Raw genomic sequence first — 27,152 nt, forward strand, 5'->3', positions numbered from 1 at the left:
CAGCTCATTCTGTACACGCACCACCCTCTGCATGAAGACGTTGGCCCTCAGGTTCCTTTTAAATCTTTCTCCTCTCACCTTAAGCCTATGCCTTCCACTTTTGGACTCCCCTACCCTGGAGAAAGAACTTGGCTATTCACCTTATCTAAGCCCCTCATAATTTTATGTACTTCTATAAGGTCACGTCTCAGTCTCCAACGCCCCAGGGGAAATGGTCCCAGCCTATCCAGCCTCTCCTTATAACTCAAACCTTCCAGTCTGGTCAACGTTGCTGTAAATCGTTTTTGCATCCTTTCCAGTTTAATAAAATCCTTTGTATAGCAAGGCAACCAGAATTGTAAGCAGTACTCCGAATGCGTCTGAGAACTCAATTCAGGATTAGGTGGGATACCATTGATTGCATAAATACAGAGGAACCTCAATTATCCGAACGACACTCTTGAATTTCTCTTTTGTTCAGATAATCGAATGTTGCCAAGTATCTTGACCATGCGATCTTGTTCAGATAATCTACGTTCGAATAATCAAGGTTCCTCCGTATATTAAAAGGAGACAGAGAAATATTTTAAAATCTATTAATGTATGTCTATATTGATTGCTAAGTCTTCAGTTCATTATTAACATTGGCGAATGCAATAATCCTGGAATAAATAATTATTCAATTAAAAATTAACTTCCAGTTATTAAACAGGGCTACTTTATTCAATTCAAACACCATTTTTGGGAAGTGAGCAGAATCGCTCCTCCCAAAATTACATTCAAATTATACTAACCACCCACTGTATGCTCCCTTGCCATTGGCAAACTTTGATCTTCCACCCATCCCAAATTCTGGTTCCAACATTCCGCAATCATTACCACCATCTTTGCCCCAACCCAATCCCAACCTCCACTCGTTATCCAATAATGCTCTTCTGCATTATCAGCCTCTCTTCTGATCATCACGAACCTGTCAACCCTGTTAAGCTCTCTCTTCACCCATCAGCAACTCAACTAATCACCATATTCCAGCTGTAGCTGGGGATGCCCATTAGGTGCCTGCACGTGGTGATAGTTAGGTCTGAGGTCCAATATAATGGGCAGTTCAAGTTTATCCATTCAGGTATGGGGATCATTCTTGTGCACCTAGCTTTGATGTGTTTCAATTTCTAGGTCAATGCGAGTGCTAATTCACTGCTAATAATGTTGAGACGTATTTGTAGACTACATGAAAAGTCAGCTATCATTGGTACCTGTTAAGCTCAGGGGCAACCACAATCTCTGTAGACAAAATTTAAAGATTTTAAGATAAAGACCTGTCCACAAACAGAAAATGTAATTTTCCCTTCCAAAGAAAGAACTGAAATACCTACTGACAATTCTCCCAAAAATCTTTACAGTTTTCCTCTACCACCTTCTGTAGTGAGTGACAAATAATTCTTGACTTCAACATCCAATGCAACGTAACCCACCATCTCTCCTCTTAGCTCGTTACCACGGGTTCTCGCTCAACCTCTCCCACAAAATGCACAGTTGATTACCTTTCCATATTATGTTTCCCCTATTTCCTTAGCTTCAATTATGGATCAGGTCATATTGCCAGGAATAGATATACTCACAACCACATCAATTACACACCATTCCGTGACAGCAAAGAGGGTTACCTTAAAATACAACAGGATCTGGACCAGATGGGCCAATGGGCTGAGAAGTGGCAGATGGAGTTTAATTCAGATAAATGCGAGGTGCTGCATTTTGGGAAAGCAAATCTTAGCAGGAATTATGTACTTAATGGTAAAGTCCTAGGGAGTATTACTGAACAAAGAGACCATGGAGTGCAGGTTCATAGCTCCTTGAAAGTGGAGTCGCAAGGAGATAGGATAGTGAAGGCGGCGTTTGGTATGCTTTCCTTTATTGATCAGAGGGTATTGGGTTGTATTGTATTGAGTACAGGAGTTGGGAGGTCATGTTGCGGCTGTACAGGACATTGGTTAGGCCACTGTTGGAATATTGCGTGCAATTCTGGTCTTCTTCCTGTCGGAAAGATGTTGTGAAACTTGAAAGGGTTCAGAAAAGATTTACAAGGATGTTGCCAGTTTTGGCGGATCTGAGCTACAGGGAGAGGCTGAACAGGCTGGGGCTGTTTTCCCTGCAGCGTTGGAGGCTGAGGGGTGACCTTATAGAGGTTTACAAAATCATGGATAGGATAAATAGGCAAAATATTTTCCCTGGGGTCGGGGAGTCCAGAACTAGAGAGCATAGGTTTAGGGTGAGAGGGGAAAGATATAAGAGAGACCCAAGGGGCAACGTTTTCACGCAGAGGGTGGTACATGCATGGAATGAGCTGCCAGAGGTTGTGGTGAAGGCTGGTACAATTGCAACATTTAGGAGGCAGTTGGATGGGTATATGAATAGGAAGGGTTTGGAGGGATATGGGCCGGGTGCTGGCAGGTGGGACTGGATTGGGTTGGGATATCTGGTCGGCATGGATGGGTTGGACTGAAGGGTCTATTTCCATACTGTACACCTCTATGACTCTGTGACAAAGCAGCTTGGTTCACCAGTTCTACTGCCAATGGACACCATATTCACACCAATGACATAAGGTGGCTACAATATGTAGATTCATAAATATTTATCTTGGAAAAATACTCAAGAGTTGCTGCAGCAGAACCTTCTCTGAATGTTCCATCATCAAAAACAAAGGATTAGACAAAAGCAGCATGGAAACACCTTTACCAGCAATTTCCCTGCAATGCCACTTCATAACTCTAACTCTGATATGTGTTACTTTTTGCTTATTCCTGTTCAATCCAGGTGTACATATTTTAATTTAATTTGTTCAGACATGTTATAACACAATTCTGGAGCAGATGGGACCTGACCCCAACATCATGACTCAAAGCACTGCTACAAATCAAGGAGAAGAACTACACCAATTTCGGGACAACTCAATTATAATAAATGCAGCCTTGTCCATCTCACTTATGACCAGATAATTGTTTTGAATAAAACAGAATGGCAAGGGTCTAGAGAATGGTGGAAGAATTGAATCCAAATAAAATATAATCTGATTACAAGGACTCAAGTGAAATACATGAAACATGTAAAACATTGGGAGCAAGTTACTAAATCCTCCCCTTCTAAAGTTATCAAATCCGATGGAAGGAGAAGCTCAGAAGTTTTGTTTATTTTATAAATTTCGAAGTATGCTAGCTAATAATTTCTATCTTAGCAATTAAATGCAAAACACTGTTGTCCACAATTCAGGTTCGGATAATATTTCAGTGAGAAGATGGATCATGGTTCTATAAAACAAAAAAAAGTGCTTTCTACATATGAAATAGTAGAAATCAGAATTTAAAAAGCTATATAATTTCCAAGTACCTGAAGCCCAAGGCGGAAGCTCTACAGAGTCTCCCATCTTCCCTCCCTGCCTCTTCCCAGAGTTCAACTTCAAATTGTCCACAATGAAACTGGAATTTCTTCCATAAATTTCCAGGATCAAGTCTTTTAACTAATCAGGTTCTTGAAAGCTATCCATTTTCTTTTGACCAATTATCAAATCTAAGTTATCTTCTACGGTCTGAAATTTTTCAGCTCAAATTTGAACTTCATTCTCAATTCCTGTACAAATTAAATGGAAAATTAGAAACATTGTTGGTTTCTAATAGCTCTGTTTTCCCAGATCATAGCTGTTCTGTGCAAATTCTTTTCTGCCTTCTACAAGCTGACTACGCACAGAATGCAACTGACTAGTTATCTTTTTCTGCAAGATTTCTCCTACCTCTTTTTCTCAATCTCCAAGTGACGCAAACCTTCTGTCCTCTTTACCTCTCGTGCTCTGCCACTAAACCGAGCACAAGCTTGAGGCCACATACTGCATAAACTACTGACCATTTACTTTCGTAAGCACCCATGGACACATTTAAATTCAACCCAAAAGAGCCTATTTTCGAGGCAACATGGTATACATCAGGACACTCCAAACAGAAATAAGAACTATCTTACCTTAAAAAAAAACCTTCTTGATTAAGCCCATATGAATAAGTTCTTTCTTCAATGGAGTTTATGACCCTTGCTCCAGACTTGTCAGCCCCACCATGAAAGTTCCTCATGTACCAACTGCTATTAGATTATTTATGCAGTTCCCAGATGGAAAGAAGCAATTTCTTTTATCAAGTGAAATATACACTGTACTCCCACAATTTGCAGCTAGTTATGATAGGAACTACTTTGAGTAGATTTGGTATTACCAACCCTTCATCCAACAGAGGTGTATGGGGGCTTACTAAGTGATGGATTAACCACAACATGTCTTCAGAAAACAAAGTACATAATGGAATGAAAACTAGGTATATCACGTGGATCTAAACTGTACAATCAATTAACAACCAAAGTAAAACTGACTAACACCTCCCAGAAAGTCATTTAAAATTATCAGGCAGGACTATTTCAAAGATCTCTAGTTAATGTTTCAAGCCATTTTGTGGCTTATACAACACACATCTTCTGGTTCCATTCCAGACTGAGGGATGGGTTATCCATTGTTTAAAAACTTTTCTCACTTCTTGCATCATTAAATATACTTAGAAACTGCAATTACATTGAGTCAGTTTACCAGTTGCCTCAACCAAGTGTTTTCTTCTAATTTATATTTAATTTTTAATCTCAAACCTAAAAATTACATTCTTAAAACTAAAAATTATATCTCCAGGACACAAGAATTGTGGAACCAGATATTCACAGTAAGAAATTGCACACCTATTGAAATCTTCCAATTCTTAAACTGGGATGAATATCTAGAGGACTGGAAAAATGCAAATGTTACATACTTGATTGAAAAAGTAGAGCAAAATAACTGACTAAATGCACTTTTTTTAAAAAAATGAGACAAGAGGACAAATGAAGGCAGTGCTGTTTTATGTGGACTTTCAAAATGTGTTTGATAAATAGGGTTAGTGCAAAATTGAAGCCCATGGAAAAAAGGAATAGCAGCAAGAACATATAAAGGGCTGAGGCTCTTATGACACAATGGTAGCACTCTATCAAGGCTGTCAATGGTTCAGTTATCATTTTTCATATCTTGAATCAGTATTTGCTGATTCATTGTCTGAAAGACTGCAATTTAAATCTTTGGATGTCTCCAGTCCAGAAGACAGCAGATATTGAATTATTGAAAACATTCTAGTTATATTTATTTTTGATTAGTAACGTAATCAAGGAACCAAGACTATAGCCTAATACCAGAGATGTAGGGTAGACTTTTTTGGTTTTTTTTTACATAATTTATGAGAGGATTTAATAGGCCCCATAAAAAATGGAGCGGGGAAGGAGTAGCACCAGAAATGGCAGAGTTTAGGATCTAATTGGATTACTTCTGTTCTTCCATGCAATTTTAAATTTTCTTGGAAGAATCTAATAGACATGCTGCACAGCCTGTAAGAATGTATTTCTAAACCAATGAATATTCAAAAAATCCAGTCAATTGTGCATGTTACAGTTTATTGTCATCTGCCAATGACGGATGGTAGTTTCTCACTACAGGAACGTACATAATAGTTACGGATTTGTGCATAGTTTTCCTTGTATTACAAATTTTAGGTATTTGGCTTGTGTTTAAGTGGGTTAAGTAAATAAATAGTTAACTGCTGCATTGTGTTTTCATAGAGATGATTACATTAATGGAACAAGTTGGGTATAAATGAAAATGTCACGTGCTAGGGAGATAATATGTTTATGAAACGAGACATTTAGAGCAAAAGATGGAGAGTTAGAACAATCCAGCATTATTAAATTGAATTTAGAACAGTTTAAATTGATTCTGTGGAATGTAGTTTAACAATGAGACAGTAAAAGGTCCACTTGAAAGGACTTATTTCCGCATATTATTAATCACATCCCTTAAATGCTGATTGCAATTAAGTTAACAAATAATTTATATTCCAAATTGATTGTATGCCTTAAATTTTGTTAACGTAGTTCAAGACGTAGCTGTTGATTGCACATTGATAGTCTTTGACATAATTGTGAATGGCACACTGATCACATCAATTGCTATCAATGGTGCAAGTTGACTACTTTTACCAAATATAGAAGAGGAAATCATGGATACGAAAGTTCAAGGGAGGAAAAAAAAAGGTTCTCCAAAAAAGGTTCAATACACAGTTACACAGATTCATAGGAGGAGGAGGAGGAGGAGGAGGAGGAGGAGGCGGAGGAGGAGGAGGAAGTTATGCGTGAGAAGAAAAACAGTCAGGCTATACCAGACCAAAAGTTGTAGCGATCTGTGTCCAAGCTGCTCCGGAGTGCAAAGAGCCTCATACCCTTGTAAATTATCGTTTGGTTGTCAAATACTACTTTATTACTTAATAAATCCTCTTAATTTGTTACACTGTCAACCTTTCGTCTCGTCATGAGTTCGACTACAGGTTCAAGTAATTTACAGAATTTTAACTGCATAATGAATTCATTTTTAAAGTAGACACAAACCAATTAATCACACAGAGTACCATGAAAGCATTAGTCTGTGTTCATTACAAATCCAAAGAAATAAATTAGCCTAAAACTAAACCTCGTGCCTCTTGCAACCACCACATAGAAGCCATTTAAGTGATACAATTTACTTTTGCAATACACACATAATACTTTAATTCTTTAATGACTGCATTTAAAGAACATATGAACTGAAGGCTTAAGCTATTTGTCTTCACAGGCCACAAAAGTTCAAGTCTAGCTTCTATTTAATATACAAATATCAAGCTATTAATACTAACAAAATTGTAAAATGAACAAGCCTATGATAAAATGATAAAAGTGGTACAACAACTTTTGTGGAGTGATCGAGAACAAGTGATACAACTTCAAATTAGAACCAGGCTACTCAAATTAAATCAGGAAACAGCTTTCCTCAAAGAAAAGAGTTAGTCTGGAACACTCCTCCAAAAGTATTAAAAAGAAAGAGACTTTTAATGGGTAATTGCATCAATTCATAAAAATCAACAACAGGTAAATGAAATTAAAAGGTCCAATATGCTATTAAGAGTGAAACAGAATCAACAGGTTGATTCAAGTCCTCCTAGGAGCTCTGATATAGGAAGCATCTCCTTATGGAGCATTAACAGTAGATCTTGGAATTCTTCATGCCAACATGACTACAACAGGATTAACAGCAAGAAACACAGATTGTTCCACTATAACGCGCATTTCATCAGCGCAAATTGGATAAAATGTGATTGATGAATTGTGGACACTGTTTGGATAATGTGAACTTTCTACAGAATGGGTATAGTGACTTTCAATAGTAATCCTCTACAACAGTTTTCCATAGCATTGCTTTCTGTAGTGTGAGGTTGCAAAGGAACACAACTGCCGCATTATAGCAGAACAACCTGTAATGAGCAAATCAGTTAGAGATCCAGAGGCCACAACTGTAGTTTGAAAACCGCTTGTAGACTAGAAAATAATCTCACAATGCGGTTCACATGTTTTAGCGAGGCAAGTTGCAATTTCGTCACTACAGCACTAAGAAAAAGGCACACAAACAGGTAACAGCCTCCCAACTATCTGCAAATAAATTACATCAGAATGTACATATCATAGAATATAGCCTAGAAACAAGACTTAACTCCTTTTAACCTTCTCTTTGATAGCTTTCGAGAGCTAACAGTCACACTGTAGATTTCCTCCTTCAATTACTTATTCAACCACCTTTTTAAAGGTTAGTCCTGTTATAATCCCAGCTCAATGCCCAAAAGTGCTTTTTTTGTTAATTGTTTAATGTGGGTCACTGAATATATTCACAATAGATTGCCATTGAACTTTTAAGAAAAAGGTTCATTGAATGCCAAAGACAAAAAAAACCCACTATATCGGTATAAAAGTCTTACAAATATCAGAAATAACGATTCAATTCTTTTACCCTCAACAATAACCTTACAAACACACAAACTTCCAAAGGGTCAGCTTAATTCTACTGAAAGGCTTATTGTTGTGTGAACAACTTCTGCATTCAATTGATAAGAACTTCTTTAGTTAATGTCTCTAAGAAAAAGCTTGTTTAATAAAAAAATTGCTAACACAGCTCTCATTTCTTAACATGAGCTCAAACTTTTCTTCCATTAATTAACCATTCTGGAGCTTTTCTCCTACTAACTTCTAAGCCACTCAAGACTTATTTTCACCTGCATGACTGTCTTCAAGCATGGAAAATAGGGTCAGAAGTAGGCCATTTGAGCCGGCTCTGCTGTTCAATATGATCAATGGTTGATCATCCAACTCAGTACCCTGTTCCTGGTTCCTCTCCATAGCTTTTGATCCCTTTAGCCCCAACTGCTATATCTAATTCTTAGTTGAAAACATTTAATGTTTTAACCTCAATTGGTTTAACCTCTGTGGCAGAAAATTCCACAGGCTCACCACTCTCTGGATGAAGAAATTTCTCCACATCTCAGTCCCAAACAGGCTACCCCTTCTCCTTACAATGTGACCCAAGTTCTGGACACCCTGGTGACAGAGAACATGCCCTTGCATTTAGCCTGTCTCGCTCCATTAGAATTTATGGGTTTTGGTGTGATTTCCCTTCATTCTTCTAAATTCCGGTGAATATAGCCCTAAATAATCCAATCTTTCTTCATATGTCAATCCTACCATGCCAAACATCAGTCTGGTAAATCTTTGCTGCGCTCCCTCTGTAGCCAGAACATTCTTCTGAGAAGGTCAAAACTGCACACAATGTTCCAGGTGGGGTCTCACCAAGGCCCTGTACCAAGACATCCCTGCTCCTGTATTTGAATCCTTTCAATGCAAAGGCCAAGATTAGCCTTCTTCAGCTGCATTCTTACTTTGAGCGACTCAATTCAAGGGCACCCAGGTCACATTGCATCTCCTTTTTCCCCAATTTATTTGTTTTTGCTATCAAAGTGGATAACCTCACATTTATCCTCATTATACATAATCTGTCAGTCATTCATTTGCCCACTCAAATTGTCCAAATCACACAGAAGTGTCTCTGCATTCTCCTCTCGATACATGCTCCCACACAGCTTTGCGTCGTGTAAAGTTTGGAGCCAGCTAAACTGTACCACTGATGTTTCAGGTTCTTCTCTCTCAGAACGACCATTCACTTTGAAAGAAATCTGCATATGCATTAACTTTCTGGATAGTTCTTTTTCTCCTTAAAATGAAACTTGTTTTGTTTCTGTCTTCCGGTGTTACAGAAGACACTGCAGTTAGGCAATGGTCCAACATTTTTCCTCACTTGTACATTTGTTTTCTAAAGCACTGAACTATGCACCTCGGGATTTTTAAATGCTTCACTTAAAAGCATGTAAAACAATTTTTGGAAAACGCGGCACCATTCACAGAAGTCAAAATGAAACTAAAATGGTCTTATTGAGCATACACAATATAGAAATACAAAGCAAACTTGTAGCTTCAGGTGATAATACCCACTTTAGAACCCAAGAGTATTAAATATATTTCAACTGACGTTTCATAATATATTTGGATCACACCTCTCAGTTAAATTTTTTCATGTTGCTCTGATTCTTTTGTCAATTATTCTAAATCAGTGTCTTCTTGTTTCCAATTATTCTGAGAGTAGAAAGTTCCTCCTTATTTATTGGATCCAAACCTTGAACAACGCTATCAAGTCATCCCATAACTGCCTATGTTCTGTCGAGAGCAAACAGAGTTTCCCCAGTCTCTCAATGTAACCAAAGTCTGTCACTTCTCGTACAGTCTAACAATCCTGGTCTGCACTCAGTCTCATTTAGTTTCAACATGTTTCCAAAAGCATGATTGCAGGATTCCATCATAAAATACTTTAGCTGGACTCAAACACTGTTTTAAAAATAATTAATTCCCTCATTTTTATACACTGTATCGTTATCTCTAAAGTGAGGCTTATTATGTGCATCTATCGCAGCCTTCTCAATTTGTTGTTTAATCTTCAAAATGTGTGAATATATATTCTCAAGTCTCTTATCTAAAAGAAACTCAGAATTTAGTCTAAGGTGGTTCTCAATCCTACTACCAAAATTAATAGCTTCACACAAGATTTCATCTGTGCCCTTAAAACCTGTTGCTACTGTATTCTTACAATTTATTATATTTACAAGTTTCATACCATCTACAACTCTGAAGTTATGCACTATCTAAATCCAAGTCATTATTATTAAAAAGTGTGTAATGGCCCAGTGGCCAATCATTTCGCCAATGCCCTTGAATCACACGGACCTCAGTTTTGCCCTTATGGTACTTTATCGAATGTTTTTTGGAAGTCCATTTTTGAAATGTCAGCTACATTGCCTTCAACCACTGCATTCCATCATTTCAAACAGATTAATTAAGACAGTTAAATACAATTTGCTTTTAATAAGTCTGTGCTGCTTTCACTTTATAACCCATATCTTTCCAGGTGACATTTCCTTTTCCTGACCTCTCCATTCATATTAGATTGCCTGATCTGCAGTTTTCAAGCTAAAACTCACTTCTTTGTGCACAGGCTTAAAGTTTAAGCAAAGCCTCATACTTTACCATCAGACAAAACGAACCTGTGCATTCTCAATGGCAATGCCTCGATCTATTAGTTAATTTGCCAACTAATCCTCATTGTTTGCATATATAACGTAAATGTTGTTTTTTCCCCTTAAATTGGCATTCTCGCACATTGCCCTGATGAGTGCAAGATAAAAAGATTTTTTTTTCATATTGTGATCACTGGTCTTCTCTCCCCCCACTGGTTAGTGACCTATGATGGACCCACTGTCCACTGTATTATGTCCTTTGATGTTACTTTCCTGTTTCTTAAAAACCAGTTAAGGATTCAGTCACTGCTTGAGCACAAAAAAATTGAGGAATTTTCAAAAGGATGAGCAGGAAAGTTTTCTAGATTCTACTCTAATATTCTTTCTTCAATCAACGTCATCAAACAATAATTATCTGATCATTCAGTTTTTTTGAAGATCTTGCTGTGCACAAATTAATAACAGTGACTACATTACAAAAGCAAACAATATGACAACTTATTTTATACCTCACTCTCAGGTAGACTGAACATCGTTCTATAAACATGGTTCCAGGAATCATCCCACAATACTTCAGCCAGACACAACCAGAATTTTATAAATATATTCATTAGTATTAATTCCCTTAGTTCTAATATTATATCTCTATTTGTAAAGTGAAGGATACCACATACAGCCTTTTCAATTTGTCCTTTAATCTTCAAGATTTGCGAATATGCATTCATAAGATCCTTTAGATCCATTTATAAGGCCTTTTCCTCAGTGACACGAATCACATTGCTTCTCAATAATTCCTTAATAATCACATTTTTAATCTCTTTCTTTGCTACAATCATTGAACTTGTCATATGCTTTTTACCACACGTACCAAATCCTGTTTGGTTGTTGGTTTGCTCATGAGCTGGCGGGTTGTCATGGCAAGCAAACTAACAAGTGCATCCATAACCAAAACTATAAATTTTTGCAAAACCCTTACAATCCTGTTTCTTCATCACCCTTAAGCTTAACTTATCAGCATACATAGCCTTTAAATTCACAAAATCAAAAATTCTAAATTATCATTGCATTCATGACTTTGTTCCTTTCATATCTCTAAGGATGCTTTCCTCCAAATCTGGTCCTACACACACTGCATCCTAGCAAGGGCAACCATTTAAGCTTCCTTTTTTTTCTTTATCCTTTCTTTTCCCCTCCCCCAATTGCCAGCTGTGGCTCAATTTGTAGCACTCTCACTTCAGTAAAGTGGTTGGGGTCTCAAGTTCCATTTAAGACATCTCAACATTTTTAAAAAATTAGATGAGTACTTTAGTGCAATACTGAAAGAGGTCTGGTGGAAGGTCAGATAAAATTTCAAACCAAGGCTTGCCTGCTCCCTCAAGTGGTCAAAAGAGATTCCATTGCACAATATCAAAGAGAAGCAGAGGAATTATTCTCTATGCCCTGACCAATAGTTATCCCTCAATCAACATGGCTAAACATTTGGTTGTCACCACATTTCAGGCAGTAAGTTATGCAACAAATACCAGCATTTTTGGACATCCCAATGTCAGGAAAAATATTGTATGAATCCAAGTTCCTTCTTAATGCTCCTACACTGTATCCTAGATCATTTTTCAATTTTAAAAAGAAAACAATTTTACTTCTGAATTTCCTATTCTGTACACTAAAATCAATCAAGGTAAAGAATGATCTCTCCTCCACTTCCAAGTGTTTGACATGAATGACTCTCCAATATCTCCCACATGATCAACATATGAGGCATGATTTGGTAGCTACTGCTTCAAAAGATCTAACAGAGCACTTCTGAAAAGAATTTCTCTCTTAGCAAACACCAAAGTTGCCCATGGAATTATCCTTGGTATCCTAGTTGTTCCTCATTGTATAACTGTCCGTTAATGACATCATCCACAGGCACATGGCTACATTCCAGATTTGATCAAGGCTTTCATGGGAAGCGACCATCATGAGCAAGACTAACACTTGCTCCCCACCCGGAGTTGCTCAAGGTGGTGGTGAACTGCCTTCCACATCTGGTGGGGCAAATCAGTGCTGTTGTACCTTCATTTCTCATAATCATTACCATATTAACTGAATTGAGTCATATATGAAACATAACTTCTTCAGTATTAACTAAAGGTAATATTCTTGGTCCCACCATAATATGTGTTTTGTTACCACTGGTAATTTGTTTGACCCAGAGCTATGCAAATTCTTTCAAACATCAAGATAGCATATTTTCACATCAAAGCCTGCCTCCATTCTACTGTAGTCCCATTGCCAGTGAAGCTTTTGCCACTTCCTAATCCAATATTTTCAATGTTTCAATTAACAGCCTGCATAATTCTAGCACATCAAAATGCACTGTTCATTACCTGTTCTGCACTAAGTTCTGTTCAGGAATGACTTTTACCATCACAGAAGTTGAATAATTTATTGAAAACATAAAACCATGGATAAAATGTGTTCTAAGTCCTCACAGACTTCACTCTGTCCTGCTACTAATATCACATACATATTTGTCATTTTTCCTGTTCACTATCTTCTGACTCTGGCCTTTCATGTCACATAATACCTGCTCCTACCCAGTGCTTCACGAATGATAGCATATCATCGTCTAAGTGGATCTTACCTCTTTTAATTTAAATCCCTAACTCTACTTTTGTCCTCAATTAAAACTCATCTCAAATCTCATCTGTTACATTTCAAGACTTTTTTGATTATGCTTCTCAGAAAGGATTACAAAAAAGCTATTTTTTTTCCTTAGAATGCAATGTATATTTCAGGTTTTAAGAGATCACAATGAAGGCTTCTTAATCTGATGAATAGGAAGTAATTTTCTTCAGGCACTAAACAAAACATGGTTTGTTAGTCAGTGTGGATTGTCACAAAAACTCTAATCCCTACTTGAGTAATAAGATAGAAGGAAATAATGTTGCATCTGCTAGAAAATATGCTATGTTTGGAAAGGCCAGAAAAAGCAGCTCTTGATCAGAATTCAGAGCAGTTAATTTAACAAGACAAGTTACTGAAGAGGGCAGTATAATGTTTTCATTATTTTTAAGTCACTGAATGAAAATTATTTGTATAGGCTGAATATGGTGAATTTGATCATAGCCACTGCCCCAGATATCCATATCAAGGTGACATAAAACACTTCAAAGACTCATCCAAGGCAAAGGACAAATTATATCACGTGGCAGAATTCCACATTGCAACTGGGCTCCGAGAAAATCAGCTGTTCTTGAATGTCCTGCTGAATTTATTGGCAACTACCTTTTTTTTTAGTCCTAGTTATGATCACCACTCTGCAAATGAAAATACCTTTCATGATCTTAATAATCCCTCAAGGTCATTGCTCAAATCTTCTCTAGAAAAGAGAAATGAAGTCAGCTTGTTCAATATTTCATTACAGGTATAAAGTCTCAGCTCTGAAACATTCTTGGTAAATATCTTTTGTACCGTCTCCAGTACCTAGATAATACTTTACAATATGGAGACCAGAGCTGTTTATAATAATGTGCTCCAAACAAATTTTAATCTTGCTGCTTCTCAATTTTATCCTTTTAGAGAGCCATTTTATTTTAAAGTGGCATTATTAACCTACATTGCTACTGTTACTGATTGGAGTCTCTGGAACCCTAAATCCTTCTCTCTTAGATACACATTTTCCAAGTATTAAATGACCTCCTTAATCATTTCCCGCCACCCCCGCCCTTCCCTCTTTGTGAGGTGTTACACTGAATCTCCTTTGAAATTAAGTAGCCAGCCTGCAAGTATATTATGCTTGTTTACATTTTTGAAAGAATTTGAAACAGTTAAAGCACGATCTTCCATTTTTGAAACCTGTGCTGGCTACTCATTATATCAGTTTCTTGATGTTTTCTACTACATCTTTGAATAAAGATCCACTACTTTTCCTTCCTTTTCTTACAGAACTGGTCTATAATTTCTTAGACTTATTCTATGGATAATAGTAGCGATGCCAAAGAATGTTGTTCCAGACCCAGTTTTTCCCATGAGCTTAATAATGCTTCATTGCATGGCAAATGACGACATTGGTAAAAATGTGAGCATTTCACACCAGTAATCTTAGGGAATTATAAAACCCTGATATATTACTACTTTTTACATTTTTATAATTCTTACACTTAATGTGCAACTAACATTCTCAGCATTATGCAAGTATGGGGTAAAATACAGAAAGTGTGTCCAAACTGTAAAGCATCTATAAAATTGCTGTGGTGAATAGAAATTTCAGTCAGAAATGCTGTTTCTACAGGGACCCATTTTAAAAGCTGGCATAAACCCGAGTTTAAAAGCTACATACACAACTATGGCCTCCATCAGTCTGTTCATTGCTACAAATTTTCAACTTGAGTTTCATAAAGGGAAAAAACGTTTTATTACAAGGTAGCAGATTAGGTGTGCATACTTCTTCCTGAAGTTTGTGCTCAACATTTTATACTGCTTCTAACACACTAATTATGGGAAAACAACTCAAATTTTATCTGTTAACATGGTCAATACAATGATAAAAATATAATGGTAAATTTACGCCAGAATCTAAAAGTTTTGTACACTTCAAATTCACAAAAAAACAGACTTTAGTTTTACCATTTATTTGAATATAGCACATGTTCTAACACAGAACCAGCACAACTGTGGATATCAACAAAAAACCAAAACTGTTAGCAAAAGTGAATGCAGTGGACCATATTTTATGACTGACCCTTACAATATGAAATCAAAACTAAGATCTACACTTGAATCTACAGGACATATGCCTTATGTCACCATAATAAAAAAAAACTAAGCAGTTTATTGGAATTCTGGCCCATGCATTGTGTAATGTAGTCAGCACACCACAAACAGGAAAAGCAGCATAACTGGAATGACTTGCAGTCTAGCTCAAATGCAACAAGCAAAACGATGTCCTGTTACGTTTTAACTAGATTTTGCTGGATGCGTACTGAAAAACAGATCCATACAATAATCTTTAGTGGAATTTATGAAAATGATATCCTTTATGTCAGTACTTGCAGTACAAGTGCATCAGTTGCATGTTGTGTCCTGACATCTCTAGAACAATGCAGCAAATGCTTTATAATTCTGGCTCAAATTAAAATAATGTTCCCGTTTACCCACCAGACATCCAGAGAGGAGTTGAAAATGCAAAGTGGAATCCAAATAAGCGTACAGCTTCCTGTATTATTGAGTGGTCAAATTAGCAGGTCAAAATCTTTATTGACAGTGATTGCAAAAAATGGCTTAAAAGAGTCTCTTGACCGTGCAAGAATACTGGTTTTGTGAAATATCACTGCAAAGTCAAATAATAAAGAAAGTGATTGAATGCATCCTCCACGCATACTGTGTTACTCTGTATAAAACAAACTGTATGCCTAAATCCCCCAAAAACTAACATTTTTAGGTATAATTGAGTAAATGTGTTATTAGATGACAGAGAATGTCAAGTGAACATTACAGTTCTTCTCTTAATACTGCAAGGGATTTTTAATGCACACATGAACACAGAAGAGACCTTTATCTAATGTCTGATTCAAAAGATAGGACTTCTAACAATGTAGCATTCCCTCATGTTGGCCCAGATGTGTGTTCAAGTCCTGAAGTGGGGCACAGTTTCTACTTACAACTTTTTGACTTAAGAGATGACAGCATTACCAAGTTAAATCAAGCAAAATAAATTACAAAGACACATGGAGTCACAGAGAGGTTAGTTTATATATCCAAAAAGCTGAGGATTAACATGACTCATGAAGGAAGGCCCAACCCCAAGGAGAGAATTGAATCACTTGCAATGAAACAAGGCAGGAAGTATGAAAGGGCTAAACAAAAAAGGTGCAAATGAAATAAGTCGAAGACACTTACATAAATACCCAGGAAACAGAGACAGGGACAGTGGCAGGGCAGGAGGCACAGAGCAAGAACGCGAGAGAGCATGCGCACGAACGCAAGAGGGGGCAACAGAAACAGACAAGGCCAGAGAGAGAGTTTTTGTGTGTGTGTGGGGGGGGGGGGGGGAGAGAGAGAGAGAGAGAGAAGGTGGAGGATTACCTTGCTTAAGAGGAAGTTCATCCAGTCACGAGGCACTGAATTTGTTCAACATTTGACTTGAGAAACCGTTTTACTTGGATACGATTTGTATGTGCCAGTGATTTTTTTTCCACTTGTCTACCACCAGTGTTGTTTAGACCACAGTATGCTTTATTTGAAAAATTCTACAGACTAAGTTGAGTTTGGAGTACAGAATGTGGAGACACACTGAAGATACATTTACACACCAGGCCCTTTTATTATTGGACATGAGACACAACAGAAAATGGGAGAAGCCAACAGAAAGCAGAGTTATCACTGACCTATTCCTATACTGGAATTGCCCTGAGTTTTATGTTGAGAAAGCTGCAAGCCTTGAGGTGTGTTGCTCCTGCTGTCATCCATGCCTAAAGCAGAATCCTTACGAGGAACTTTAGGTGCTGCATCATCACTAATTCCAGACTGTTTCTGTCTTCGCCGCTTTTTGCTCCATAATTCATGGCAATCTTGCCAGTGTGGTAGGCTGCAAAGAGACAACATTCTTACAGTTAGCACAATAAACACTGGCAGTTACATATGTCCTTCATCAGCCTTGTTCAAATTTCTGTAATCTGAGATTGCTTCAGGCACTTAGCCCCACTACAAACCTCTTGCTTATAATGGAGATACAAAATAACTCTTTCCAAAAAAATGCTTACTATATCTATAAAGCATATTTTGTTTCGTAGAGGAGGCAACAGGAACAGGTTTAAGTGATCAATTCATGACAGTGGAGACACAGATACTGATTCGGACCTGTACTAATATATTTAAAATTGCAACAAAGCAACTTCAATTGCAGACAGAGACAGATAATAAAAATACATTTTTAAAAATGGATTTGATGCCTTTCAAAGAAAACAGGTGCAACAAATTGAATTGATCTACTGGACTGGTTTGTCCATAATCCCTTTGGAGAAATCAACATTAGGGTTTCTAGACATTTGCTTGCCTCTAATGCCACCAATTCAATAATTAGTTACTTGGGTTGGGTAGCTTGGGTTGTGGACCACATTCTATCTGCCCCAATGTGGGGAGAAAAATATTAAGAAAGGGAACACCATATGCAAAGACAGCTGTACTTTCAAAAGGAAGGTACTAATTGTCCTTTCACTTTTTCCAGGAACTATGACCATTTCTCTACCACTCTACAATCCGCATATTCACAACAGAAGGGAAAGAAATCAGAGATGTCAATAAACTGTCGGTAGCAGGTTGGGAAGAAAATTTAGATCAGAACAGGGAGCAGCAGTAGACAACCCCTGACCAAACTTCTGTCTATACCAACTATTTGCCTGCTTAACTCACTACAAATTCAACACTTAATAAAAAAAGTGTCAAAAATAAAACCAAAGAAAGGTCACAAAACAGAATTTAGCCATTTAGTCCATGCCTGCAATGACTCAATAAACCAATCACCAATGCTAATCCCAATTAGCAGCATTTGGTCTGGAGCCTGGCAGATTATAGCCTTTCAGGTGCAGATCCAGATTCCTTTTAGAGGAGTTGACACATTCAGGCTCCACCACCAAACTGAGCAGTGAATTCTTGACAGCCATTCCCGTTAAGTGAAAACATTTGTATCATTTCTGCATTAATCCTTTCACTAACCATCTTAAAACTGCACCCTCTGCTAACTGACCTTGCTGCTAGGGAAAACATGCCTTCTCTCTGAACTGCATCAAAGTTCTTCATTACTTTGTACACCTCAGTCTCCTCTGCTCTATGGATAGGCTAGGGTTGGTATCCTATCTTTCTGCATAACTGTGATTTTCAAGATCCAACAACAATCTTCTAAATCTCCCATACTTTCTCTAGAGCGATTATGGTCCTTCCTGTAATATGGTGACTAAAACTACACTCAAAACTCCAGTTGTGGCAAAACCAGTGTCTTATAGTTCAAGGATTACATTCCTAATTTTGCCCAATAAAGAAAACATCCCAAATGCCTATTTTAACAACTTATCCATTTATCCTACCATCTTCAGGAATCTTTGGACAGGCACTTTCATGGTCTCTCATTTCCTTTTACCCCTCTCAATAGCCTCTCATTCACTGCGTAATCTCTTGCTTAGTTTGCCTCCCACAAATGCAAATTCTATTTGCCACTTTTCTGACCAAACAAAATCTTTCTGCAATCAACAATCATCCTCTTCCTGATCATCCATCAGGCCAGTTTTTGTGTTCCCTGCAAATTTCCCAATTATGCCTCCTACATTTAAGTCCTGTTACTGAACCAATTTTGGATTCAACCCGCCATATTCACTGCATCTCATGACTTAAATTTTTCTGACTAGTCTACCACGTCAAATGCCTAATTAAAATCCATGTCGACCAATTGCACTACACTAACGTCAAACATTCACTGTTACTTCTTCAAAACGTTCAACTGTTACGAAGACATGATATTCCCTTAAATGAAACCATGCTGAGTATTCCTGACTGATCTATGTCTGTTCATTTAACAGTCAATCCTTTCTTTCAATATTGACTCCAGTAATTTTCTCCACCATTGAGGTCAGACTGACCAGTCTATAGTTATTTAGCCTAAGCCTTGCACCTTCTTTAAATAATGCTGGCAGAACTCCAGTCCACTGGTATCTCAATGATTGGAAAATGATCCTCAGAGCAGCTGTTAGTTCCTCCCTGGCTTCCTTTAGCAGCCAACTAGGTTGTAGTTGTAGAGTAGGTTGAATGGATCGGAGCACTTCTCAACTGGCATTTACTGCACTAGAGTGGTAAAAAATGATACAAACTAGATAGGCCTTTTTTTTCATCTTAGTATTATTTGAGAATTTCTATTAACGTGCTTAGCATTTAGAGGGAAACTTACTCGGGTGGAGGCATTTTTGTAGGATCCACTTCTCTCAGGAAATCAGACTGAAGGGCATGTTCAGCAGTGCAGCGTTTACTGGGATCCAGAGCTAACATGTGATCGAAGAGATCCAGAGCAGTTGCTGGAATACTGGAAAAAACACAATTGCAAGTGGAAAAGTAACCCAAACCTCAATCTTCAGAAATCTCAGACACAAACACACAGCTTATATGTATATTACTGATTCTACTGGAAACAAAAGCACAAATGGTGCCACCTCCCAACTTATGAAAGCACCAAAAAAGAAATAAAAACATGTGGATACACTATGCTTGTAGGTAATTAAATAGGATTCAAACTCTGCTTTGAAAGGATGAATCTTAACAACAGCAAGCAACAGGAATGCATCCACACTAATTAAAGCTAACAACCAGAGGATTTCACACAAAAGAACAAAAATGTTAAGGGAGCTTAAAAGGTGACAACTTATGGCATTCAGTGCAATGATCAGGTATTTGTGCAGATAATCTTTGTCTGATATAAAAAGAGAAAGGGATGAGAAGCTTGCATGGCTGGCTGTATTGAGACAGAAACAGAGCTAATGCTTAATTTCAGTATGACTCTTCTATGGAACTGAAAGGAGTTGGAAAATAATTGTTTTACGTTAGTGACAGAGGGGAGGAGAAGTGAAACAGATGATGGTCATGCCCATTGCAAAGACAAAAACAATGATAGTAAAGGAGTGAGATATGGAAAACGGGTGAAAATACTAGCTGTGAAAGAGTGTCCACTCTGCTGAAGTCATAGCCAGCAATTCACAATCAAGGCATGGCCAGGGGAGGTTGGGGCACATAAGAAAAAGTGGTTTACAGAGCTCATATTCTGAAGTTGTGGAATTCAATACTGATGGCTTCAGGCTGTAAAGTGACTAAGTTGAAGTTATGGCTCTATTCTTCTAACTTGTGCTGATTTCATTGGAATAATATAGTCATCCCCAAGATGGAAATCTCAATGAGAGCAAGGGAGAATCATTGAAATGACAACATAGAAGGTCTGGATTATTCTTATGATAGAGCAGAGAGGTTTCATAATGCAGTCACCCAGTTTCTACTAAATTGAAAGTACAAGTAAAATGCTACTACACTGGATCACACATTTGGGGGCCTGGTCAGCCAGGAGGGTGAAGGTGAATGGTCAAGTGTTATACCTCTTCTGATTGCAAGGCAAGTGCCAGGGTGAGTGAGGAAGTCTTGAAAGCGATGGGAGAGTGAACCACAGTGTCACAGAGGGTGATACTGCAAAATGCAGATAATGGAGAGGTGAGTAAGATATGTTTAGTAGTGGTATGGTGCTAGAGTTGGCTGAAATGGCAGAAAATGATCCTTTGAATACAGAGACTAGTGCAGAAAGGGATAGGGGTAGGGCAAAAGTGCATGAGATAGATCAGGCACTGTCGAGGACCCCATTACCCATGTTGGTGGGAAAACACGAAAAATCCTCAGTTGAGGATAAAAGAGAACATGTCAGAGACACCACAGTAGAACAATGTAATGGAAAGGGGGCAAAAGAGAATGGGATCCTGGCAGGAAGGTGACAGCAGATACAAGATAACTATGAAGGGTGTGATTTTGCAATGAATTATTCATGAAAAGCATACCCTAAAAGACAGCAGAAAGAAGTTTCAGAGATGGACCAAGTGGAAGGAGGATGGAAATTGGAAGAAAACTGATTAACTTTTTCAATTCCAGGCAAAAACAGGGAGTCGTTTTGCTGACATTATAATATAATAGACAAAGATTTGTGGGCACATTTCCCCCCCACCATCCCACACCATGGTGAAGAGTTAGGGTCCGAACTCATGTAAAGCTTTCAAAAGAACCACAACTACAATTAAGATAGTAAGAAAGATGTTCAAGGTAGGAACAGGCTGAAATGATTAGTCTGCCAGACCTGACTGACTTGTGGATTTTGGGAAGGAGGTAAAAGCAGATAGAGTTGGATTAGGAGACAATGAGGTGGGAAAATATTCAGAGGAGACGAGATCAGTGAAAATCCTGGAAACAACATTTTATAATTCAGTGATAGGGTCATAAGCCCAGTGAAGACAGGAGGAAGTGACTGAAATTTTGCGCTCAGTTTCTGCAAGGTAGAACAATCACTGTCTTTTAGATAAGTCAAGACATGTATGAACTGAATTGATTATAGGTTTGAGGGTATTTAGCTATCTTCTAAACTGAAAATAAATCAGAATTTATTTTCTAAAATAAATCTAATCTGGATTAGAATCAGACTCCTGCTCAGGGGAAGTGGAAAGAATGGAATGGAAAACATTTCTGTTTCCAAAGTTCTGGCCTCATTTTACTGAGCAGACTGGATTTTCCTCTCAGATTCACTAAAAACCTAACCAAGCTTCCTAAGTGAGCAATATTAAGTCCTTCCTTATATCACTAGAGTTAGTCTCTAAAACACAACAGGAAATTGGCATCTGTTAATTCATCAGTACTACCTCTTCAATCTGCTGTAATCACATTTCTCTAGCCTATTCCATATCTTTATATTTTTTGCCTTTCAAAATACTTAACCCACCCCTTATAAACAATATCTGTCACATTTTAACAGCTACCTGTGGTAAACCAATCCATATTTCAGTAAATTTTAAGGAATACCCAACTTGCCTCTTCAGTCTTCTAATATCCCTCAATCTAACCACCTTCATCACAGATTCACCATCTCATCGAAACTATTACTATCTATCCTTTAAATCCTTCTATAATTTTGAAACTTTCTAGATCTTTCCTTAAGCCACTTAAAACTTTCCTAAAAAGCAATAACGTTTTACTTCTGATACCTAATTCAAGGTGGTTCTCTTAGGTGCACAATGGTATGAACAGGATTAACAAAGACTGCACCAATAATCTCCCAGATTCCGAAGTGTGTCTTCAGTAGTACACTTACAAAGAATATTCTTCTCTTAATCTTCTGCGATACTGTTTCTTTGGTTTCATGGTATGGAAATAAGGTAGTTTAATCACGTCAGGCCACACTGCTGGACACGGGCTACCACAGATTCGGCTATTGGAAAAATATGAAACAAGTTGAATGCTAGCAACTGTTTTTCTGTAGATGGTATTGCTTTCATATTAGGTTTCCCAACCTTGGCTTATCTAAAGTTAGCATTTGTATTTAAATCCCAAGTACCACTTCACCCACATTAAGAAACCAACAAGTAGAACATGGTTGGCAAAAACTTTTCCATTTTGTGTTGGTAAGATAAAGTATTGCATGCCCAGGAGGTTCAAATTAAAGTGCCTGTGATCTAGTGGACAAGACCCTAACTTAAAAGTTGTGGTTATTGAAGAACTAGACTGTGAACCACAATGCCTACAAATGTCAGGTGCATTATGTAGCTTAACAGTGAAAAAGAGATCCCTTTGAGCAGAAACTAGACTGTGGTCTCATTGTGTTGCTTTTGAATAGCTGCATGGCAAATAATTGGTTGTGATGTAATTTGTTGTGCCCCAGCTATATTGTTACTAAATGACATTTCCACTTAATTCTCCTCACCAGAAGGAGCAGATCAACAGCTCAAACCAAAAAAACCAACAGATGGGAATTAGAGACCAATAAGAGGTGATTTACATACCACCTCAGCAATGAACATGGCTCAGTTAGAGTGGTTTTCTTGGCCAATAATTTAATAGTCAGTCACATTTCCCACAGGTGGATATTCACTATTTGTTTTGAACATTACCAAGCGGTGTGGTTGATAAAGTCGGACAATATGCAGCCTACCATCACCTTCTCAATGCAACTGGTGATAGGGAATTAGGCAATTGTCACTAAAAACTCTGACTGATATTGAGATGTGATTATTGCTCAACTGTGTCTATGGGGAATTGTAAAATTTAGTGTGTTGGGTTACCTTGCTCTGAATAATGTTGAAAATATGTCCTACCCATATCTGACAAATTCATTTATTAACAGGATGGTAATTTGATAAACTATCATGCTTTGGTACATTTTAGCTGTAAGCATGTGCAATTGTATGGATTACAGCTTTTGGAAATGTTTGAAAGCATACAGACTCATATATAAAGAACATGCAAGGCACTGAGCAGGACACTTTCACAGGCACTTTTAGATTCTCACGAACTTGTGTGTTACAAAGTTTACATATGGTAGGTTGTACTGCAGATGAGAAGTGCTAGTTTGGTTTCAGCAAATTTGGGAGTACTCATTGAAACTGAATATTTAAACTGATGTTAACTGAAATTTTAAGTTAGATATTTAGGTGAACTGGCTAGACAACTTCAGCAAAGAACTGACAATTTGGCTTTTGCAGCTGTATTTTAATATACTACATGGGGTAATGCTGACTTATCCAGGACATGGTTATCCATGCATACCATATACCATCATAAAGGTTGTGGCTCAGCTGTAGAAGGATGCTCAAGCTGTTAATTGTAACAGATTTACCTGTATTCTCATTCTGGTATTTATTCACCAACAAGTACAAATAGAAGAAATCAGGAATCAAGAAATATAAATGAACTGGGGCTTAAAGGTTACCATATAGGATGGTGCATAATGCAGAGCAAGCGAATTTCTTTGAAAATGGCAGATATTAATTTGGAGTATTAACACTGATTGCAAATCTGAACACAAATTCTGAATATTAAAGGACATTAATAACAAGAGCACCTACCTGATCAACTCCAATTGAGCAAGTTCTTGATTTGCTTGGAAGATAGGCTTTTTCGTAAAAAGCTCACCCAAAATACATCTGTATGAAATAAAATATTAGCTTTAAGAACCTACATGCATATCAGCTTTGAGTATCGACATACTGAGTTACTTATGAGATGACAGAACACTTGCTTCTGATTTTTTTTCTGACAGCCAATGTAGTGATTATAATGAGGTCAACCAGGTGACTCTCATAATGAGTTTCCCTGATTGGATCAGGTTAACAGGCCCAGTAAGGGAGTTCTCCTGCTGACATATGAACAGGGGTGTACCCTCCCCTTCACTGTTCTGATCACACAGCACTGCCCACCCGGGTGTTTTCCTATCTTCCTGGTGGTGGAGTTTGAATAAAGATTCGTGCACTTTGTGTCTTTCACTGTGTCTCACACCTGCACACACACACCATGGGTGCTGGGGGTAAAAAAAGAGGATGGGTGCTAAGAAAAAACTAAATAAATAAACAGGGGTGTCAGGGGTTCTATTCACTCTCAGAGCTGGAAGGGTCAGCGTCATGTATTATGCACATGTAAAGGGCGACTTGGTGACAGAGACTGGCCTTTGGGGAGTTATTTCAGTGGCAGATGCAGTTTACTGTGGATAAATGTATGGTTATCCACTTTGGTGGCAAGAACAGGAAGGCAGACTACTACCTCAATTGAATCAATTTATGTAAAGGGGCAGTACAGAGAGATCTGGGTGTTCTTGTACACCAGTCAATGAAGGCAAGCATGCAGGTACAGCAGGTAGTGAAGGCGGCTAATAACATGCTGGCCTTCATAACAAGAGGAATGAGTATAGAAGCAAAGAGGTGCTTCTGCAGCTGTACAGGGCCCTGGTGAGACCATACTTGGAGGAGTGCCGAACCAGAGGACACAGCTTAAAAATACGGGGTAGACCATTTAGGACAGAGATGAGGAGAAACGTCTTCACCCAGAGAGTGGTGGCTGTGTGGAATGCTCTGCCCCAGAGGGCAGTGGAGGCCCACTCTCTGGATTCATTTAAGAAAGAGTTGGATAGAGCTCTCAAAGATAGTGGAATCAAGGGTTATGGAGATAAGGCAGGAACAGGATACTGATTAGGATGATCAGCCATGATTATATTGAATGGCAGTGCAGGCTCAAAGGGCTGAATGGCCTACTCCCGCACCTATTGTCTATTTACCAGCAGGGAATTTGAGTACCTCATTCAGCATTTATGGACAGCTCCATACCATCCATCATCCAATGATCTGATAGAAAGAGCATTCCAAACTTTGAAGACCAGCTTAAAGAAAACATCAACAGCTTCACTTGATACAAACTGTTCTGGCTTCTGTTTGATTGTAGGATGCTTCACGCAATTACATGGTTAGCTCCAGCAGAGTTGCTGATGGGGAGAAGACTCTGTACCAGGTTAAATCTGATCATCCCAGACCTATCAGGGGAACGGCATCAGGAATACAAATGCTGGAGACAAGATTCCTCCATCCGAGAGAGACAGTTTACTTCACGGGACAAAGTCTGGTGTCAAGACCATGGGAATGGCCTGACACGAATAAAAGGCATGGTTGACGTGAGGTCAGGTCCTTTGACATACAATGTTCGGATTGGTGAGGCACTCCTGAACAAGCACGTGGATTACATGAAAGGGGCAGGAGCTAAACATACTCAGAACATCCAGCAGGGCTGTCAGAACCTGTGGTCTCTCCCACTCTGTCTGGCATTGAAGAGACCTCTGAGAACACGATAAACATGGCAAATGTTGCAACCTCAACACTACTACTGCCTTAAATTGAGTTTTAGTTGAGATGCTCCAGGTGCTATAAGCAGTATACAATCTCGTGCACGTCGCCAGTATCCAAGGCATAGTTGGTGGAACTAGGCAGAGTGCAAAAATACCCAGGAGAAGCTACATGAAGAAGAATGGGCTCTTCGAGTGGTGAAGATGCAGTGATTGGAACATTGTCAGCCAACTGAATCTCTCAGAATAAGTTCCCTTACTGGGCTGTTAATCTGGTCCAATCAGGGAGTCCTAGTTGACAGGTATAAACCTGGATATCACTGGCCACCCGGGCATTTTCCTATCTTCCTGGTGGTGGAACTTGAATAAAGATTCGTGCACTTTGTGTCTTTCACTGTGTCTCACACCTGCACACACACACCATGGGTTCTGGGGGAAAAAAATAAGCACTACCGCACTTAGGTGGTAGTGTGAAAAAACAACAAAAAAAGAATTAACAGGAGCGTCCTTCACAAAGAAAAAAAATTAAAAAAATAAAAAATTAAAAATAAACAGGGGATTTTTTTTGATCACACAGCACTGCCCTTTGATATGAAGGGCAGTGCTTGTCACTGGCCACCCGGGTGTAAAAAAGAGATAAACCTGGGTATCAGGTGTTCTACTCATTGTAGGAGCTGGCTCTGTGCTAGCTGGGTCAGCATCATGTAAATAAAAGATGACTTTGTTGATGGCATAAAGGCTTTTGTGCAGCTATTTCAGCCAACATGGACAAATCACTTACCCACAGCTCCACACATCTATAGCTGGCGTATATCGCTCCTCTCCAAGCAAGAGTTCAGGTGGCCGGTACCAGAGAGTAATAACCTTATTGGTGTATGGTCGACTAAAATAGTAATCAGAAAATATAAAAGAAGAATTAATGCCTCAAAATTTTAATAAATTGTGAATTAAGCAAAACAGATAAAGGTTATAATGACAGAGAGAAACATATCCAATTAATGGCCAAAAAGTAAAATTTCCTGTTACCAGGACCTCTCAACCACAATAAAATATACCCACATTTGCTTCTTCCTCTTCAGCCCGTATTTCTGTAACGTCTGTTGTGTCTTTACGAACAGTGGTTGTTTCAACTTTCATCTGACATTTCACTGTTTCCCACCAGAACCCAAGGTTAAAACTATTAAGACTATTTCTTAAAAAGATGAGTTAACACTTTCCAGTTCCCACAATTTTAAACTCCATAAAAATTCCAAATTCACTCACAACATTAATAT

The 27,152-nt window shown here is 38.2% G+C and overlaps 1 protein-coding gene across 1 annotated transcript in view; it reads right to left on the reverse strand.

Moving 5' to 3' along the window:
* LOC122549312 (cyclin-dependent kinase 13-like) overlaps nucleotides 1–27,152 on the reverse strand; it is a 75,523-nt gene that overhangs the window by 8,799 nt on the left and 39,572 nt on the right. Inside the window, exons 8-12 of the mRNA XM_043688920.1 lie at nucleotides 26,660–26,761; nucleotides 24,119–24,196; nucleotides 22,369–22,485; nucleotides 19,432–19,563; nucleotides 16,883–17,082 (exon numbers count right to left, since the gene is read on the reverse strand). Coding sequence (XP_043544855.1) covers nucleotides 16,883–17,082; nucleotides 19,432–19,563; nucleotides 22,369–22,485; nucleotides 24,119–24,196; nucleotides 26,660–26,761 — 629 coding nt within the window. The remainder of the gene's footprint in view (nucleotides 1–16,882; nucleotides 17,083–19,431; nucleotides 19,564–22,368; nucleotides 22,486–24,118; nucleotides 24,197–26,659; nucleotides 26,762–27,152) is intronic.

The sequence above is a fragment of the Chiloscyllium plagiosum genome, chromosome 4 (assembly GCF_004010195.1).
Source record: "Chiloscyllium plagiosum isolate BGI_BamShark_2017 chromosome 4, ASM401019v2, whole genome shotgun sequence".
Lineage (NCBI taxonomy): Eukaryota > Metazoa > Chordata > Chondrichthyes > Orectolobiformes > Hemiscylliidae > Chiloscyllium > Chiloscyllium plagiosum.